This window comes from Hyalella azteca, unplaced genomic scaffold, assembly GCF_000764305.2.
Source record: "Hyalella azteca isolate HAZT.00-mixed unplaced genomic scaffold, Hazt_2.0.2 contig4362, whole genome shotgun sequence".
In the NCBI taxonomy this organism is placed as follows: Eukaryota; Metazoa; Arthropoda; class Malacostraca; order Amphipoda; family Hyalellidae; genus Hyalella; species Hyalella azteca.
The window spans coordinates 1-21,728 of NW_025934581.1; the positions used below are offsets into that span (position 1 = coordinate 1).

At 37.8% G+C, this 21,728-nt stretch overlaps 2 protein-coding genes across 2 annotated transcripts in view; one reads left to right on the forward strand and one right to left on the reverse strand.

Moving 5' to 3' along the window:
- Positions 1-2,911: 2,911 nt before the first annotated feature.
- Positions 2,912-11,495, reverse strand: LOC108669897. The gene is made up of 8 exons (XM_018157330.2): positions 9,503-11,495; positions 8,868-9,014; positions 7,889-8,148; positions 6,427-6,509; positions 5,869-5,955; positions 5,069-5,219; positions 4,331-4,531; positions 2,912-3,316 (listed from the first exon to the last, which is right to left on the reverse strand). The coding sequence occupies exons 1-7, from the start codon at positions 10,235-10,237 to the stop codon at positions 4,348-4,350; spliced, it is 1,647 nt and encodes a 548-aa protein (XP_018012819.1). The 5' UTR covers positions 10,238-11,495; the 3' UTR covers positions 2,912-3,316; positions 4,331-4,347.
- Positions 11,496-12,364: 869 nt separating this feature from the next.
- LOC108669895 (rhoGEF domain-containing protein gxcJ) overlaps positions 12,365-21,728 on the forward strand; it is a 21,118-nt gene continuing 11,754 nt past the window's right edge. The window contains exons 1-2 of the mRNA XM_047879986.1: positions 12,365-12,379; positions 13,313-13,673. Coding sequence (XP_047735942.1) covers positions 12,365-12,379; positions 13,313-13,673 — 376 coding nt within the window. The remainder of the gene's footprint in view (positions 12,380-13,312; positions 13,674-21,728) is intronic.

Below are 21,728 nucleotides of genomic sequence, written 5' to 3' on the forward strand. Positions count from 1 at the left end.
AACTTGCGGCAAGTTCCGTCAGTTTCTCGTCATCTGCGTGCCAGCTCAGAGGGAAGTGAACGCGACAGCACATCTCGCCTAGAAGCCATCCTATGCTTCACTGAAAGCCATGCTTGAAATTGCGATCATGAACATCAGAAAATCATCCTTAGCAATAGCGTGTCTTGCCGTTTAAAAATGATAAAACAACACTTTGCAGTTAAAAATAAGAAAAATGTAATAGAAAATATGACATTCATTCATTTGTTAACTACTTAAAATATTATATCCTCAACTTGAAAAAATTTCACTGAAAAAAATTCTTCACTGACGTGAAGAAAAAAAATTTAATTGACATTAAAATATTTATCCCTGACTTGACTATTCCTTACGATTCTATCTTTGACTATTCCTTACGATAAAAAATTCGTCCTTGACATGGAAAAATGTATCCTTGACTGGAAAAAATATATTTAGTTGATCAGAAAAAAACTTCGTTCCAGTTTCGTCCATAATCCAGATATTATGTGCAGAGAATTCGTACCTAATCGTGATTTCAGCCAACACCATAAAAACTTTTGGCTCATTTGTGTTGACAAAAATCAACTTTTGGCAAGGCAAGAGTCAATAACTCGATAAGGGGTCATATAAATACGCATAACTAGAAACTAAACCTGCTGCTTTGAGGCGGCAAATCAAAAAATCATGCAATATGAAGTGTAATTTGTAATTCAAAAAGCTAGTCATAGTTTTGAAAAGGTCATTGAGACAAATCTAATGATGTATAACACAAGATTTCACTGTAGGGTATAGAGCCCACCATGGGCGCCTTGTCCTGTGACATGCATCGGCCCGTTGCCCCACTAGGTATCATTTCAATTTATATCGTGTCAACATTTTATTTTAAAAGCTAATAGTCAAAACATGATCTCAAAATTATCCCTATAAATATTACTTCCAAAATATACCGGATTAGAAATTTATTGAGTGGTGAACGCCATTAACAGCAATTTCAAAAGCTTCATCTACAGTAATCGAAAACAGTTTTATTTAGCAGCAAAAAAACTTTTATCTGGGCTAAACCAGTTATTCACAAATAACTTAATAACGCAAACTCTTAGCTAAACGTAGAGCCGTACACTTTATCCCTGTGAAACTGTCGACCGGCGGTAGAGCGCACGGCCCAATATCTGCCGTAAATACTCAGCGAGAAACCCGCTATGGGCCCATGACCCGCAGTGGGCTCGCTGCCCCATGATACCCTACTTCAACTTTTATTCGCTCAGAAATGAATTTTCATTTCATTGGAACTTTTTGTCCCTTTAATGTTCAGGATTATTTTATTTTAATAATATACCACACATCCACAATCAAAAACTGCACATGCACCGTGTAGCGGGCGAAAGAAATATTGTTGTTGTTATGAGATAATCAAGCAGATAAATGAAATGATGAGATCACGACCATATCTCAAGTGGCGGCCACTGCTAGGCTATATGCAGCCAATTGTTATTATACTTCTTTATTCATGAACATATTTTCCATTCGAGTTACTCTGGAATGTTTTGATTACATGGATCCATCTTTGTCCTTTCAGTCTATTCTCTGTGATGTAGGAGGGTCAACCGATGAGCGTCGTGGTATCCATGCTACTCTGTGGGCTATCAGGATGAAGGGGCAGCTGTAGAAGAGGTCAACACTCATGTTGTGATCCATCATCCACGTTATTGTGAGAAGTGATAGTGTAAATGTTTAATTAATGTGTGTAAATTTTAATTTTCCATCCGACGAAAGAGATGAAGATTGGCTGGATGAAACGCTGTGCCGAATTTTGGGTGCTCGTCAGTGCCGACAAGCTGTACGGATTCTGCCTTATATTATAGTAATATACTCCGGCATGCGAGGGTGTGAAATGGCACAAAAGCATTAAATAACTTTATCCCAAATTATTAAATACCCAGATTTCCTTGAATGAAGCATTGCTTTTTTCTTCAATTATTTATTTACGTTGCCAGGCTTTAAGGATCACGGACTCGTTCTCGTTCTAGTTTTCTCCTGCAGGGTAACCCGTTTTGCTCACCTTTTTTTGCTTTAGCTGTATGCGATACCTAAAATTTGCACTTAAAGGTTGTTTAACTTCCAAACTAACGTAATTAATTAACTTCCAAACTAACGTAATTTTACCTGCTCAAGCTTGGTAGATAAAATCCTATTACCAGAAGGAAAATATTCTCAGGTTCTTTGTAAATGAATGAATGGTGTAAAAAGTGAGAAATGCTTATTAAGGCAGAGAGATATCATTCCTATAGGCTCGGGACAATGTAAGGCTTGGAATGAATTGCAATGTAATTCAAACATACAGTAGTAACAATTTCAGATTTGACGCGAGGGCAACTTTACAAGGTAAGAATATGGTTCGGAGATAAAAATCAGTCTTGTTGTCTAATTTTGTCCGTGTTACTGTTAGAAAAATTATTTTACTCCTGAGAAATAATCATACGTTTTCCCTAGAAATCGGCAAATAGGCAGGCACTAAAATTGCGCCTTCGAAAATCTTATTTATTCAATATAATAGCTATCAATCAAAGTTTTGTAAATCTCTACGTTTGTGAAGACTTTCCGTAAAATTTTCTTCGTAATTCCATTGATCAAAAGTGATTTTCTGTATTATTTATGCCTTCAGGTTCCACTTACGTTGCCAGGGATATTGATACGTTCATTTATATAGTTTTTCACAACATTCTATCCTCATTAAATTCATTTTTTTCCAAAGCGAATGATTAAAAATGCTGCCACGTAGTTCATAGAGCAATTTGGTTTGAGATTTGACTTAATCCTGCAACTATATATATAGCGTCAGTTTATATTTTAATAAAATTTATTTATTATAATTCAATGTAATATATCTAATATAATAATTGAATGTTTACTATTATTATAATGATTCCAGTCATTGTTTTAATTTAATTTTTCGTGAAGTCTCATTCGAATGGACAGGTGACCCCTTGGTATATCACTTAAACAAGATTAAATGTAATCACTGTTCAAATTCGTCTCAAGTTACAATAACAATTTTCGAAAACAATATAATGTTGCATCAACCATATACTTGTCCTTAAACCACTGTTGTGGGATTACTATACGAATAAAAGCACGAAACACACTAGACCAAACAAGATTCAATATGCCATATGATTAAAATGATTCTGAGTAGTATTTCTTTTGCAATTTCTCTACATATCACCGCAAGACCGCCAGTGAATAATGTCTTGATAAGCAGGCCAGGTCTCAAATCATCTTGCCCGGCAATTTGCGATCCACCAACCGCTCAAAAAACCTGGAAATTAGAATAGAATTTTTTGAATGAGAAAAAAACTTAATTTTCATTTGAAAGAACTTCATTATTTTCTTTTCACGTTTGTATTGATTCCTTTCACTTCGTTAAATCACTTCTAAAAGGCAGGCATTGTTGAGGGTTTTGTAAATCTTGAGTCTAATGATTTGCTCTTTTCATATATTTTTAATAAATATTTTTAGATATTTTGAATTTATGACTGTTTTAGAGAAAACTTGGCTACAAATGTGGTTAAAAAATTTAGCACACAAATACATTCTTTACTGGACAATAAAATTTGAATATGAATGTTAAACAAGTAGTTAAGTAATATCACATTTATTCTTGAAAAAATTCTTCTTGAACTTCTCAGCAAATGAAAAATTCTTCCACTTTGAAGTCGGGTATTCAAAGTTTTTAAATTATTTTCAATAAAAAAGAGCATGAATATAGATGCCGTATATTGAGAAATGCCAATAGATAAACAGCCCTGTTGATTATCCTCAATCAACCTTGTTTTTCCAATGTTTTGATTATTCTCACTTGTGGCTAAAATAAATATACAATCATTATCAATTGCCGCAAAAAATGTAGATTTTTATGTGTAAATATTATTGGTACTTCGTAATATGATGCGCACTTTGAAAGACTCATTTGTACTTAAGTAAACCTTTGTGGAATCATTGACCATTTATTTCTCACATTTTCACGTACTACTTTCCTTTAATTATTTATTTCCATTTCCTTACATAATCCCTACATTTAATAAAACAGTAGATAGTTTACGTACGTTTTTTAACAAGAAATCTAAATAAATGGTATTCACGCCTGATATTATCAGTAAAAAACTGCTCTACATCAAGCCGATTCAAAACATTTCTACTTGGTACCTCCCGTTTGGAAAGACCCAGCAATTCATGCTTCAATATTCGTCCCTTCAAGCCTTCAATACTCGAGGAGAACACTGAAAAAATGCATCATATATACTGTTTTTGATTCTTCCCGTCACATACTTACTTCCACGCGGCAGAATTTCATATCCAATGAATGATGTTGTTCGTTGACAACTCGATGAAGGAGAGATCAGGTGCACTGCCAGCTGACTTGAGGAGCGCCGCGCCAGGGTCGTGGTATACCTCCCGGATTTGGGGGAGCTTCGCGAACAGCCGACGAGCGCCCGTAGCGGTGAGGCCATTTCTCGGTAAGACCAGACTCAGGCTGAGATGGCAATCAATTAAGGAACTAAGAAATATTATACTTTTATCGGGAAATCTGAGTCAGAATTTTCGTAAAGTTGATCGACACAAAGTGAGTAAGTTTTAGTGAATGAATCATTCGAGTTGGCTACACTAGCTCTAATTGCATATATATATTCAATTGTATAATTTTGAATATTATATAATTTAATTTAATTGAATATAGCCTCCAATTATAGATACTCCTATACTTTCTATATATTGGAAGTATAGGGAGTTGGAGGCATTTAGCGATAGGCATCGAAAGCGATAGGCATTTAGCTTCATTACTTCACAATATATTATGTAAGAAGCCCTATATATATTGCAGTGTTTTTATGTCGTTCTTATTTATACTTGATTCAGAAAATATTTTTTTTTATATTTAAAGTGTCTTTCAACATAATATTAATTCATTTGTAAGAACAAAATCCTAGTGTTCGACTGGCAAGCGCTTTAGTAACAGAAACTGCAAGAATGAAAATACTAATTAATTCAAATAGAGTTTATTCATACGCACCGAGAATCCTTAAATCGGTGCAGGATGGAGATCATCCAGTCCAAGTCGTCGTCGCAGACGTTTGGGAAGTGCCAGCGGGTGACCCTACAACCATTCTTCCGTAATTTTGAGCTGACATTGCGAGGCGTTCCTCTGACACAACAAGCATCGTCTGTAGAACAGGCCGGACTAGAATGAACAAAAAATATTTACTCAGCTAATTTATCCTTTTGTTCAATATTAAAAATCTGTGCTATCCTCAGTCAAAGTTCCATCGTTTGGCGGTAATGACGCGTACAACACATTTTTTGACGCTTTCTGTCAATAATTTACTGATGAAAGGTAAAAATTTATGCAAATAAATTGACTCCGATAACCGAGGTTACTAATTATTCAAACTTTCATTGAAGACGAGTCATCTGCGCGAATAGAACTTCATTTTTCAATATGCAGATCATCCAGACTAAGATGCTAAGTCAGTTTGTGTTGTTCATTGTCTCCGCAGTGACAATGGGTAATAAAAGCCTCCGACCACTTCAACGGGCCAATTGATAGAGATGACAGGGACGTGTTTGTTTCATTAAGTTATGTTTCCTGTTAATTATGTAAATTTGTACTGTTGCGTTGTTATTAACTTAAAAAAGTAATAACTTATAATAATGCAATGCATTAGAATGGTATCCGTGCTACTACAGTTCTTTCACCACCGTCACTTATCATTCCCAAGAAAATTGAATTCACTTTCTGCTTTCAAAATCAACAATTTTCAATATCAGTTACAACGATGGGTTCAACTAACGGTTAATTATTCGAAAACTTACCAATTTTCTTTGGTAAATATTTAGACCAGTAGAAGTCGTTTCCGCCTAAACGTAGACCGATCCTGCAAGGCCACGCTCTAGTTGCTCCTGTTTGGAGTTTGGGAACCTTAAATCTACCTTCCACGCAAAGTCTAAGGTAAGCTACCAAAAAATATTTAATATTTATATTTAGAATAACTTATTTTATCCACTTATTTGAACGTGTTCGTGAACCTCATCAGTTCCCACTTTTTATTCAACTTTCTATTGCTCATACGATTTGATGACCTCGAACTCAACTTATGCTTCATGGATGTAAACATCTCTCTGTTTATTGAAGTAAATAAAAAGTAAATGAAACGTAGAGGCTCCAGTTTGTGTTTTGTCCTAACAAACTTGCTATAGGAATCAAAGGTGCAACATAAGCGATGCTAGCAATTAATAGAAAAAAATGCCGTTTCTCAAGAAAGACTTGACAAATTCCAAAACTTGCAAGGGATAAAACAGTAATTTATTGCAATTAGAATAAATCAGAAATAACACGGCTGTTATATGAATCAATCTTAGGATACAATCTACCGCTCTGCATTCCGACGCGATGTCGCTTGTTGAAGTAGTCTAAGAACTGACCATGAGAGCCGTACATTGTATCAAGGCGGACACTGTCAACACAGGAAAACGTGAGAGAATATATGATCAAGAAACATCACTCTATAGATGAATGGGAAGAATATGATACAGTAATTTATGTAGATTTCAGAGTTTTTATCGATTTAAAATTTTCATTCAACGTCTAGACTTATGAGCTTGGAAATTATAAAAATTAACTCATATTTGGGCTACGAACGATATTGAGTTCCAACCACCAGCATGGGGAAGCTTCTAATGACACACGTGACTACCACGTGGCTACCCGAAGATATAACCTGAGTTAACACAAAATTTGACATTCATTTTACGTTTAGGCGATGACGGCCAAAGCGAGATCGCGTCAGAGGTGACTCTAGACCTGAATGTGGAAGAAACCAACAACTATTGTACTCTTAAGTACATTTATAAATATCATCGCTTCCGCAATCGTCATAATTAAACGTAAAGACATCTATTAAAATACGTCAATTATAGTACTTATGGGGCACGGACGCGTATAAAATTTCTTCACATTGTTCTTTTACGTTGTACTTTCACATTGTTCTTTCACTTTGTCACTCCATTTATGAGTGATACGCTCCTCAGATGCTCTAAAATTTAAGTCCGCTTAATTAGGTTATTATAAATCCATTGGTTCCCACTATTGGATGCAGATGCATTTGAAAGTAACATTTTCAAGTTTAACAGGTTATCGATTTGAACATATTGTCAATAAAATAAAAGAAGTGAAAACTTGAATTGCTTCTTGAAGGTCAAAATAATGAAGATGGTGCAACTGAAAGTCAATTTTAAAAACACCAGTATTCGACATTCATTGCAGCAAGGATGACAAAATCTGCTAAGTTCGTGGTGGTGGTGTTGGTGCGGTGCTACTATAGGAAAGAGTGGAAGCGAACATGAGGTGGAGCAGATTGGCCTGTAAGAATAAGGAGAAATGGATAGGGCAGTAGGAGATGAAAAAGGTGCATAACGCATGATTGGGTTGGTTATTAGTGTGTGCGGGGTTTGTTTAGGGTTGGGGAGAGGGAACTCGTCAGGGCTTGGATAGTTTGCTCCGGAGAGTGATGGAGGGTGATGGTTTTAAATTTACGTTATTTATAAATTTGAGTACTATTAACAAGAAATATATATGTATATACATATATGTTACGTACTCTATTTACATGCATTTCATTTTATCATTTTTGTAATATTCATCATTTTATTTGTTTTGCTGATTTCGAAAATATACATCGCATTTATTCGTGAGACAATGTTCCACTCCCAAGCCTCCTTGCAACGATCTCCCATAATTTCAGTGAAAGTTCATAAATAATGGTCATTTTATCTCTATCTTCACCCGCTCGCACTGCGACTATTTTCTGAATTGTCAAACTATTGTCCAATGTACCCTGACTTGTTGATGATGGCTCCCATGCCTCCATCCGGCTGTCCTGGCGGCGCCCAGAAGGAGTCCAGGGGCAGCAGGCTGATGTCGCCGCGGTGGTGGGCGGCGAGGCGGGTCAGCAGCTGCCCCAGCCCCGGGATGGGGCTGGTGTGGGTGGACACCACCACGAGGCGACTGGGCTTGATGTTGCTGGACAGGCTGGCGACAGCTCGCTCTCCTTCATCGCAGCTGGTGACTGTCCAAGGCACACCGTGCTCATATGTCTGAAAATTCCACGGGAATTTTTCATGTTGCAATTTAAATATACGAATAGTAATTCTATTAGCAATGTGGTTATTCAGTAACATGAATGGATTGGCAGAAGTAGAAAAAGTGAATAAATGTAAAAAAGCGTTTATTGGGCAGATGAACGACATCATTTCCCCTCTCCATAGAAAGCATTACCTATAAACGTAATGCTTTATATTGCACTTTACTAGACTATGATTATTTTTGACCCAATGACCTAAGTAAAATTGTGAATAAAAAGTAAAAAAATTAATCTGGCTGGACCTAACCTTATTAGGTAACCTAACTCTGAACCTAATCTATTCGGTTTATTCGTAGAAATTAAAATGAAATTATATTGCAAGAATAAATTGAATAATTTTTTTACGGAATCAATCCAGAACAAAATAATTTCCAGTATTAAACCAGAGGGAAAAAAATACGAATCGATCGTAGAATAGCGTTTTTAATTAGTCTTGAGACTCACATGGAGGGAATTTTCATCACCATATATCCATCCAAAATTCTTTTATATCACATGTATTCGCTGAGTAATACACAATGACAGTAAGGGCACAATCTGAGAATACGAATGGGCTATTGTAGCACGGCTTCAGGCTTTTTGCTGGGCAAATAGGGTCAGGAAGACCTACTCAGGAGTGATAAGTTCTGCGTTATGTGTACATGGACCCTCATTCTCTGAACGATGACTCACCAGCACAGGAACCTGGAATGTTCGAGGAGTCGCTCCCGCAGTTGCGCCCTTTGGATGTGGCGCCTGAAGGTCGTTTTGAATTCGTGGCAGGGCCGCGCCAGCGCCGGGGCACTGTCGCGCCGTCGCCGTGACAGCAGGCCCTTGAATCTAAAACTCGTCAGCAACATAAGATACTCTTAACATAAAAATACCCAAATGAACGTGCGCAACACATTTAGCAATACGTTAAGTCTTCGCTTTTACAGCATTCATATTTTGATTACGATTTAAGATTGATCATTTGTTGCAATTTATTTCAACTTAACCCTAAAAAATAATTTATTTTATCCTCTCATTTTATGCCTTTCATATCAAATATGTAAAATTAAATATTTAGGGAGCTCTGAAATGATCTGTCGGTTCATGAATGGTGTAAAAAACGTTGTAATACATTCGAAGCTAGCATATTTGGATGATATATCATTTATTTACAGATTTATATTATATTGTTTGAATTGGCGGTTTGAATTTTTCTCCAAACCTGCCGGTATGCGGTGGGCATGACCGACCCAGTTCCAAACATGCTATGTAGTTTTAATCGGAGCTGACTCCTGCTCCAACTTATAAATATCTGTCTCAAAACTCACTTTACTCACCTGTAATGAATCGCATTTTTTCAAAGCTGCATTCAACCTCGCTCTGATCTCTGGTATCTCCACATTTTCTGGAGGCTTCAATTTTAGACGGCAAAGCATTTCCCTGCATTCATGTCGCTGGTTCTCATCCACACCGGAGAGCGTGACATCCCAGGCATGGAGGTCGTGTTCTTTCGACATTTTTTGGGCCAGCGAATCTTTCCATCCATGAAAGTCAGTCTTCAGGTTAAGGATTTCATCCATCAAACTCAATATATCGTCTGACACAGAGACTAGGTTATTCCCGCTCCCCAGTTTATCGTGCATTGTTGTCCGTATTTTCATCCATGAGCTCAAAACAGCTTGATTCTCCTGCGACAGGTTGCCTATTAACTCAATTTTATGCGTGACATGTGTGCCCCTGGTGCACGCAAAGCACACGAGTTCCATGCAGTCCACGCACAGGTAATCCAGGGCCTTCCCTTGATGGAGGCACGGTGCCTCTGACTGCGAGCTCGGGGGATGTCCGCGAGCCGTGTTTTCAGAAGGAATCAATACGTAGTTGACAATAATTTGATCAATTTGTTGAGAAAATGGTTTCCTACATTGTGGGCAATTTTGAGTTCCAGGGAGTCTTAGTAAATTTGTTATGCAAGAGAAACAAAACGTGTGGCCGCAGGTTAGGCAAAGCGGTTTGTGGTTGCCCGAGTCGAAGTTCTCATTACAAATGTCGCACTCTATCGTCGCACTTGCCATTTTGTGGAAAATTTTAGTTTCATGTAATTATTATTGAGTGATTTCCAACAAAAAATATAGGTACACTTGACACAAGCCTTCTGAGTGATAGTTAGTGATCCAGCATCTGCTGGTCTAATAAGCTTGTTTGATCGACATCACTTCTTTCCTCCAAGAAAAGGCAACTCGTTTTACTTGAATTAACCTAGAAGTTATGATGCTACTGCGCAAATAAAGTCTAGTGTAGCCTTCCTTAATCCTAAATCAGGTGAGAGTCGAAGACGAATAAATATACTCTTAGGTACCTTGTTCGAAACTTACACGTCAACATTGAAACGTGGTGCTTCATGGATGTAAACCTCAAATAAACTATTGAAACTTGTACTGTCTACAAGCCAAATTTCCTGTACTCCGTTCGTCTATAATAGCACTAAATTTTTCATTCCATAAAATTTAGATTGAAATTAAAAATTTAAGAACAATCATTGATAAAGCGTGACAAAATGGTTGTATGGGGAGCTGAAGCACCGATTTAGACATGATCATCATGCATCTTCCCACTAAATCATATTTTCAATTAGTTACAGAAGAGAGGTTTCTCCAGCGTTCCAGTATTTGCACAAACAGGAAATAAATATTTTAGTCGTGAAAGTCACTGAAGGCGCAAATCAATGCTGGCGCTATGAGCGCTGATTCTGTTCCGTGCACTTCCTTGAAAAATTATCTGAAGAATTTCGTGTTTATGTTTTTACTTCCAAAATCGAGTGGGGGGTATAAACGATGAAAAAATGTCTTCATCAACAATTTACATTGCCTGATATTAGTGGACTTTATTGCGGATTTAAACAAGAAGAAATTTAGTTGTCATCCTTTATATTAAAATTAAATTTACTGCTTTGAGTACGTATCTGACTTGCGTCTGATATGCAAGTATCAGATGATACTTGTTATTGCGTCACTATTTGGACAATATGATTCGTTCATTTGTATGAGTGTACACTGATTTTTCAGCTTTGTAAGCTACAGCTCCCAATAACTGATAAAATGGTGCCCTATGAAATGAGGGTGGTAGAAAACGACAATTGACCTCACTGTCTGTGAATACGAAGAATCTGAGACAAAGTTAAAATACATAAATTACCAATAATGAAGATTTTAAATTGACAATATGGAGTTTTCGATCACAAAAATAACATGAATTTGATCCAACTTAATTTTAACATAATTCTTTAGTTCTATTTTCCATTCTTTTATTAGGAAGACATCAACACTATGACAATTTCTCTGGAAATGGAAAGACGAATAAATTAAATACAAGGATGACAAAAAAATGATAATGAAAAATTTGGTGGTAACAAACTGCTGCTAAAGATATATGAAGGTTTTTTTCGATGCCTTCTTTAGAAGCGAAAGTTCGATTGTTGAGTAATAATGGCCATCGCTTTTCGTCACTGAACTTCCCGTCTCTGCATTACTTATTAGGATGGTAATACTTGGGACAAACTTGGGTCTTGAGTCTTGCCTCAACGTCCAAACACCCGACCGAGACAACAGCAGAAGTAATATTATAATTAACTCTTATTATTGCATTATAATATGACGATAATAAATCTTATGATATTATTTATGTATATTTCTCATTATGTGATATTAAAATAGCAGGAAATCATAATATTCAATCATTGAGCATAAGGTGAATACGAGGCAACAACGAGTGAACTGATGAAAATATTTTTGATATATGAATACTCGATTCGATAATATTAATATTTCTCATACTCCGATATTCATCACACCCTCAACTGCTTTCACGTTTCCATCAATTTGCTACGTATGCACATGCCTGCGACCTGCTAGCACCGCAACGAACAACTGCTGCAGCGCTATCAGGCCGCTCAGATCTTATCGCTGCAATGAAAATCATAATTAATATCTGGTTCGGTGACATGCAGAGGTTAGATTGTGTCGCTATCTCATGTTGCGGGACTGATATGATCACGCTGCCAATTATGCTAGTTTTTCTTCATTCTTGGAAAAGTTTTCTGTCTAATGACATGAGTATGATTTTTAACAAACCTCGTTTACCTTTCTCGTCGTTGAGCTTGTGCAACTTATCACGCTCTAACGAGTCTTTTTCACTAAAATGAGATGACGTTGACTACAGTAAGCGAATACGGAAAGCAAATTCATCTCATATTTGCCTATTCCCCTTTTTATTTCTCGTTCCTGTGATGCCTTTCTCGCCATTACTTTCTTCTTCGGCATCTTAACAACTTAATTCTCTCGGTGGTATTCTGTCCACAGAGCGGTTCCTCTCTGTAAACTTCAAACACATTTCTAAGCCTTATAACTGCAAGATATAAGAAAAATGCCTGAATGAATGATTTAAAATTTATATATGGCTTGGAAGGCAGATTTCTCTTTAAAACTCTAGGAAACCACCATTTTGAACTTGAATCACATTCAGCTATTTTGGAGACCATTAGTTATATAAGAGGGGAATTCAAAATAATTACTGATCAAGAAAATACCCAGTGTTATCTTATGGCGATTGAGTATGCAGTTGCTATACGAGTGTTTAATATTTTGAATTATAGATTTATTATTTGAATATACAAAATAATTATCAAAAGTCGTTCAAGAGGTTCTCATAAAATATAAAACGTCAGAACAGATCAAACACGTTATTTTCTATTTAACATTTTGTATTTAATGAAATTGTTTCAGCGACCTGAAATTGCGAGCGACCTGAAAGTTGAAGACAATGCTTGAATAAATTGAAAGAATTAATAAGTTTAAAAATTCAAAAATATATATGTTGATATATTAAAAAAATTTTATAAATATTTTAAAATATTTAAAAATGACATACAAAATTCATTATATACGTGTAACATCGGAGACACTGGCCTCTTTAGAAGTGCTGTCTTTAAAAAGTAATTTTTAAACGCATATTTTTATTGCTGTACAAAGTGGTGATGTGTGATGCCACATACGAAAGCTGTTACTTTTTCTGAACGAAGTGGTGATGCCACACGAGTGCTTTTACTTTAGCTGGTGAAGTGGTGGTAACACTCACGATTCCCGTTACTTCAGCTGTGGGATGTGCCGAAGAACATCAGTAACAACAGCAGCAACGACAGAAGCAACATCAGCAATATTAGCAACAACATCAGCAACAACAGCAGCAACGACAGCAGTAATATTAGCCAAAACATCAGCAACATCAGCAACGACAGCAGCAACAACATCAACAACATTATCAACAACATCGGCAACACAATCAGCAACATCAGCAGCATTAGCATCTACAGTAGCTACAACAGCAGCAGCAACAACAGCAAAAACAACATCAGCAATAAAATCAGCGACAACAGCTGCAACATCAGCAGCAACGAAAGCAGACACTACACCAGCATCATTAGCAACATCAGCAACCACAGCAACAACAAAATCAGCAACATCAGCAGCTCCGAAAGTAAAAACAAAATCAGCAACATTAGCAACAAAACTAGCAACACAATCAGCAACATCAGCAATCGCAGCAGCAACATCAGCAGCAAATACTGTAGGAACAACAGCAGCAACATCAGCAACATCATCATCAGCAACTTCATCAAGGACATCAGCAGCAAAAACAGCAACAACGACAGCGGCAACACTATCAGCAACATTAGAAACAACATCGTAACAACAGCAGCAACAAAAGCATCAACATCAGCAACAAAATAAGCAACAACAGCAACATCTACATAACTCTCAGCAACATCAGCAGCAACATCAGCAGCAACATCAGCAGCAACATCAGCAGCAAAATCAGCAGCTACATCAGCAGCAACATCAGCAGCAACATCAGCAGCAAATAACAGCAACAGCAGCTACAGCATCAGCAGCAACATCAGTAGAAAAACAGCAGCAGAAACAACAGCAGCAAAACCGCAGGCACAACAGCAGCAACAGCAACAACCGAAGAAATGACAGCAGCTGCAACAGCAGTAACAGTAACAGCAACAGCAGCAGTAACACCAACAGAAACAGCAACAGTAAGAGCGGTAACAATAACAGCAACAGTAACAACAACAGCAACAGTATCCTCATCATCGTCGCGTTATCGTCGGCCGCCGCTCGCCGCGCAGCCTGTGCAAGGCTCGCGCACCAGCGTTCACACAAAATGGAAGACGGCCTGCGTTCACGCACGTTATTTCATCCTGTCCTCAGACATCCGCTGATGCTCAACAAGGCAGTATATCAGCCACTGAATAACAGGAGTAACAAGCAAATAGTCCAGCCAAAATAGGGATAATGATACATATAACAAGTTCTACGTCAATCGTCATCACCATGGCGGCCATAAAGAACAACGCAACACCTGATGCACTCGCGCGGCATCCACAGATCCACTGCAGTCAGCAGCTTACGGCACAGCCTCCTGCCTGGCATCAGGAGAAAGCTTACAAACGCCGCTAAGGCTTATTAAAACACTTTATCGGCATTATAGTTCATATGAAAATAACACTAAAAACTGCAATATTAACACTCGACACGGAGCGCACGCACCGGCAGTAGTCGCACACCCTACCTTACTGACCGCAGACGCCACACTGAGCCTGAAACGTTTCACGTTTGTTGCTCGCAGTCACACCATCCGAGTAGTGCAGTGCCGAACCTCGTACAGACGCTGGGCTTAATGTCATCTATTTAAAGGGCATCCTTCACTGCTGTTAATCTCTCAACATTTATTAGATATATATATTCTTAAGCATCGCTGCGGTTCAGTATAGAATATATATTTTCCTCACGATTACAATTGCGAGAACTCACCTCTCCACCACTCACCCCACCACCTGTCTCTTATACACATCTAGATGTGTATAAGAGACAATTGTAAAGGATAGAAATAGTTGGGTATTTTAATGTAATGCGAGGCGATAATTTTTGTTCCAAAATGGTTTATTATTTTGAATTTGTCATTTTAGTTTAGAGTTTACGGAAGGCTATAAGTGCGGAAGGAGAAGGTGATAAGATTATTCTGTTGTGGAAAGCCGGAGCGGAGGTATGTGCTGCGTTAGGATGTGGACATGTAAATATATACGTGAATAGATTGATGTGAACTAATTGTGTAAATACTTAGGTTATATATGTATGAATACTTTAATGTTTAGGTAACTATTATTTATCTGTTTTATTTGTTTCTTTTGTAGGAAAGCCTCAAATCTCAGAGTCAAGAGTTAGTCTCGAAAGCCATGCATCCAAGATGAAGTGTTGAAGTGTTAATGTGCCGAAGTTATTCTATATTATTCATTGTGTTCATTGAAAGTGTAATAAAGTGTTTTAATAAGTACTCGTTAATATCCAGAACCTATACGATCCTGTAGGCTAGTTGGGTGTTCTGAGAGCCCCAACACCACCACCACTCACCCCACCATAACCACGGGCCACGGCTATAAACTAAAAAAACTGCGTTGTTACACATCCACGCGACAAAATTTCTTCTCGCTTCGAATCACCGACATGTGGAACAGCCTCTCCGATGACATCGTTGGCGCTCCGAGTATGAACGCGTTCAAGAACAGACTAGATAAAGCTATGGGAAAATATATGTTCAGACATGACATGACAAGTCATGTCACTCACTAACTGTATTTAACTTGCTACTGTATTTGTTCCTGTCATGTCATGTCATGTCATGTCATGTCATGACATGACATGACACATATTTTCCTTCATCGTTTAAATTCATCAAGTTAAGGGAAGTTCACTTAAGTACAGTTTCATGTGTTTGAATTTTACAATAGACTAGGAAAGTTCGCTGCAGCATTTCAACGAGTAACAATCGAAATATCTAAAGTAAAGTAAAGTATATTGGTTGAATAACAACTAAGTTGATTAAAGTTCACAACTTTACCAGTGAATAAAATATATCTCTTAACGAGATTGAAGTCGCAAATGAACAATTGCTCGTTCTAATCGGATTCAATGCAACCAAGAAACTTAGCGTAATCAAAACAATCATTCCCAGTAAATGCGAAATGTGCCTACAAATCATGTTACACGTAAAGTGATCAAATCACTCTCATGATAAGTTGATTTTGCAATCATAGAAAGCAATATTTTGCTTCGCACAGCAGCAAATGCTTGGTATTTAAACTGCTGACAAGACGATTTGTTCTCAACACGCAGAAGCATTAATCCTTGTTCGGTTTCTGACCTGTGACGGCTGAAGTTTGCTGCGATCAGCGAAGCAAGCGCGTCGGCCACGAGAATCTGCAAATTCAGCGCGCATGTTGATGCATTGCTAGGAGATGGTATTCATAATTAATTAAGATGTTATGCTTAGAAGAGAGTCGAAAAATCGTCGACTATTGAGGTGAGAGAATATTGTCGATTTGTCGGTATGAGAACGATTGTCGGTATTATTCTTCCGGTCACAGTTTGTGTAACATTTCTGTTGGACATAAGACATGTTCTCCCTCTTACTCCCCCCATACAATATTTGCCTAATTTCTATAGAAATGTTCTTCGTCTTACATTCCAAGAAACCAGATATGACACGATGAAAAGGTTCCATGTTTACTAACTGAATTTCAGTAACTGAAATTTTATTGCGTTGACAGATATCACATTGACTTGGCAAGCAAGAGTTGCATAAGCGATTTGTGCGAAGAATTAACGCAACTTTCACAATCGTGCACACAATTAATTATTCGCTTGCATTAGTTAGGACGATACAAGATTTAACGCAAACCTTGCTTATGTCTTCTGATGGCTATCATGCTCCACATATAAAGGGTCATGACATATTTTTATCATGTCAAGCAATGAATTGTCTGGGACGCAGGTCGTTATGTGAAGCGAAAACGATTCATCATGACTCTTAAGTCATCATCGAATGTTTCGTTGTATCACTTTCATATGTGTCACTCTCATGTTGGCACACTCATATAGTCACACTCATGTCTTCACACTCATATAGTCACACTCATATTGTCACACTCATGTCTTCACACTCATATATAGTCACACTCATGTTGTCACACTCATGTTGTCACTCTCATGTTGTCACACTCATGTTGTCACACTCATGTTGTCACACTCATGTTGCCACACTGTGGGAAATTTTTCCCACCATTATTAATTTTTGTAATCATTTGTAAATTTGTTGTCTATATGTCGTTTTCTGTTCATGTTGCGTTCGCAGTTTTGTTGTATTCAGTTTTTTCGTAGTTTAAGTAGGTAGTAAGTATCAGCTAGGATGGGACTCCTTCATAAGCATTCATACCATTCAGACGTTCAATCTCGCAACGTGCCTTAACTCAAACGCAGCTAGTTCTCAGTTATTCACTTCTGGATCTACATTCACTTCATCCAGCACAGCAACAGGACCTTCAGATTCTAAATATCTTCCTGGTTACTGTTTCACTATCTTTTTGTTGGTGTGAATGTTGCTTTTTTTCATATTAATTATTTACGCTCTATGTAAAACTTTTTTCTATGGTACTCTAGACAAATCAATATTCAATTCAATTATTAATATCTCAAGTTTCTAATTGGCTACGTGGTCTCTGATATTGGCAGAGGAACTAGCTTCCTTTGCTGTGACCCACGATTCATCATCTTTATCTTCAATTTTCTAACGTCAAAATCTCAAACTGTCCTTTTCTATTTTTCCGTCTAGAGTACCTTCCTTTATCTGATTTCGTCTATATTTCTAATTTGCCTCTTACTAAATGCATTAAGCACTAAGATGCACCAAAATCTTAGGTTGGTCAATTTGGTTATTTGTTGATTATTGATTGATTCATAATTTGGAATAATTTGCTGCATAACTAGTTTGTGATAAATTAATTGTTTAGTAAGTAGTAAAATTTTCATTTCAGTATCTGGGACTCGTCGGGGCAACACCTTTAAGGAACTTGAAATTCGGCATTCAATATACCTTCATTGAACCGCCCGTTCTTCAAAGATTTTTATACTTCAGCATATGAATTATCAAATTCGGCTTCTCATACAACTGGCCCTATTAACGCCAGTTGCACGTTGAATCAATCTGAATAAATATCAACTGACTCTATTCTCTTTATTTTGTCCGATTGTGTGAGGCAATCTTTATTACTCACAACACTCTTGCAGTCATCAGTCACCACTGAGGTCAGTGATGTCACTGATTGGATTTGCTCGGCCCGCGTAAGCTCGTCGCTCAAACGAAGTGATGATTTTTCATCCAACAGTTCCTGAGCCACGCAATCATCCATGCAATCAACATTCACCACATAGTCATCTTTGTTCATCATGGTGTTAAAACACCTGTTATAAATATTGTTTACTTTGATTATAATGCCATTTCGGAATATATTAATATTATACAGAAGACGTCGGTCTTACGCTCTTCTTTGAATTTAGTTTCATGATTAAATAAATACGTCAGTCTCAGGGCTTCTCCCTTGAGTCTAATTGATCATGATGACAACAGAGCGTTGATAACAGTCTTGGCAACATGTCGCCTGTAGCAGCCTTATTTTACTTCTACAGTAGTCATTAGCTGTTGAATGTCATTATGACAACAGAGCGTTGATAACAGTCTTAGCGACATGTCGCCTGTAACAGCCTTATTTTACTTCTACAGTAGTCATTAGCTGTTGAATGTCATGATGACAACAGAGCGTTGATAACAGTCTTAGCGACATGTCGCCTGTAACAGCCTTATTTTACTCCTACAGTAGTCATCAGCTGTTGAATGTCATGATGACAACAGAGCGTTGATAACAGTCTTGGCGACATGTCGCCTGTAACAGCCTTATTTTACTTCTACAGTAGTCATTAGCTGTTGAATGTCATTATGACAACAGAGCGTTGATAACAGTCTTAGCAACATGTCGCCTGTAACAGCCTTATTTTACTTCTACAGTAGTCATCAGCTGTTGAATGTCATGATGACAACAGAGCGTTGATAACAGTCTTAGCGACATGTCGCCTGTAACAGCCTTATTTTACTTCTACAGAAGTCATTAGCTGTAGAATGAGACATCTTTTTATTCCTTCTGAATTTCAACGATATCAACACCCAATTTATTTTTCAGTCGTTCGTCATGAAGCGTCATTACACAGCGTCATTTAAATTTCTACGATATGATAGCGTTAAATTCTACGACATTCAACTTTTTACAACATGATAACGTTAAATTCCACGACATTTATTTTGTACGATATGACAACGTTAAATTCTACGACATTTAACTTTCTACGACATGATAACGTTAATCTCTACGACATTTACCTTTCTAAGACATGATAACGTTAAATTCTACGACATTTAAATTTCTACGATATGATAACGTTAAATTCAACATTTATTTTGTACGACATGACAACGTTACATTCTACGACATTTAACTTCATACGACATGATAACGTTAATTTCTACGACATTTAAATTTATTCGACATGATAACGGTTCACATCGCTGTAAGACGGTCATGTCTACGTCGCTGTAAGACGGTCATGTCTACGTCGCTGTAAGAACAGCTTCTTCAGCAAGCATTCCCTAGCAGCTACACTCACCTCGTGGCCGCCATTCAAGCGCACCTTCTTCAGTTGCCAACAGGAGCAGTTCACTTGCAGTGGGTACCAAGTCATGCTGGTCTGCAGGGAAACGAGGCAGCTGACAAAGTTGCCAAACAGGCAGCCGCTTCTGCAGACCAGACATCGCAAGTTCCTTTCGACTTCTCTGAGCAATCAACCGTGGGCCCATCGCATGCTGCAGACTCGCAGATTCGAGACCCTATTCGCCCGACTACGACTCGGCACTGCTCTACTAAACAAGTCTCTCCTCCAGATTCGCCAAGCCCCATCACCACTCTGCCCTTCGTGCCAGGTGCCAGAAACAGCACATCAATATCTCATAGTCTGCACAGAGTACGCAGAAGCCCGCTCCCAACTGCGACGTCAGATAAACTCCCAGGTGATACTTGTCCTCAGCCTTGAAACCCTACTGGGATGAGATATCACCAGCAGCCCTACCTGGCCTCAGACCTGCAGAGCCGTGGAAAACTTCATCAGCTTAACCCACCGCTTTGACCCTTAATCGTTAACAAACAGCTGCTTCCGGAGTGAATCGTCCAAGGCGCAGCACTCCGTTAACCCATCAAAGAACAGAACAGTGTTAATGCAGTCAGACAGCTTTGACGCTCAATACAGGCTCTCTGGCCCAACGGCCGTCCTCGAGGTCGACCTGTGGCTTTAAGTCTACCCAGTGTAGACACCCCGAAAAGAAGAAGACCGCTTTGACGTGACCACAACTATGCGCGATCTTCAACGAAATGTTTAGGTTGACTTGTGATTCAGCTTCGGTCGTATGCGGACCTGTGTATACGAACATTGAACAATCAATTCCTTTTTCGTTTTTGCTAGAACCACATAGTAAGTATTTTGAGGTAAATATTGGTCATTAGGATTCCATCTCTTATAGTATAATTTTCTCAAATATTGAAAATTTGAAATTCCCCCCTTTTTATTTTATTAGTTATTTAGTTTTTTTTTTCTCGTTAATTTTTTGTGGCCCTGGCCCATAGGCCTGATAGGGCCACATCAAACAATCATAACAATGAAAGTGTCTCCTCTGGAAACAGAACAGTCCCATGCAATTCTGAAGGGTGGAATCAAACCGGTGCTGTGATGTAGCTGGAATTTTTTTATGATGCTCTTGTGCCTCTTGATGGTGAGTTGCCACTTGCCAGTCCATAGTGGCAAACTAGAGCTTTTTTAGAATCAGTTCATTTTTAATTTCCTCATTTACTTAAAATTTAAACCAATTTCTTAAGTATGATAATGCTGGTATGAGTGGTCATGGTGTCATTCTATATTAATTATATAAGAACATGAGCTTTAGGCTAATTGCACCGCAACGAAAATGTCGGACCGCCGCAACACGTGTCACACCTCACCTCACGACGATGTCTTCATGACTGTCGGAATCCAAATGTAAACATAGCCAGCTGATTAGCAGAGCGAGCGCTGATTGGTCACCACTCAGCAGCCAACTGCCTTCTGTATTTGAACTGTCGGGTTTCCTGAGACCAGGGACGCATGTCATTTTTTCGCAATAAATTAAAGAAAATGCATACATATGTATTCATACATAGCTTAAAAAATCGAGAAAAAAATAACAAAAATGATGATAACAAATTTACCCTACTTTACGCCTGAAATAAGTCAAAATTCTCGAAAAATCATAATAAGGAAATACATGGTAATATCTTTTACTAAATAGTGCATAGTAATACTGATGAAGACATTGGTACAATGCTAAATATATGCGTGCCTACTTGCTAATACCAAGTAGTAGCAACTAGTGCATCGGCAGTCATTTTTATTGGTATATTTGAATACATTTGTACGCGTTAAAAAGCAATAGTACACTCAAATTTTAAATTAAATTTGATTCGAAGACCAACCAATATTCGGAAGTCGGAACGCAAGCTTAAGTCAGTTAGTCCTTAAAAAAACACAGAAAACT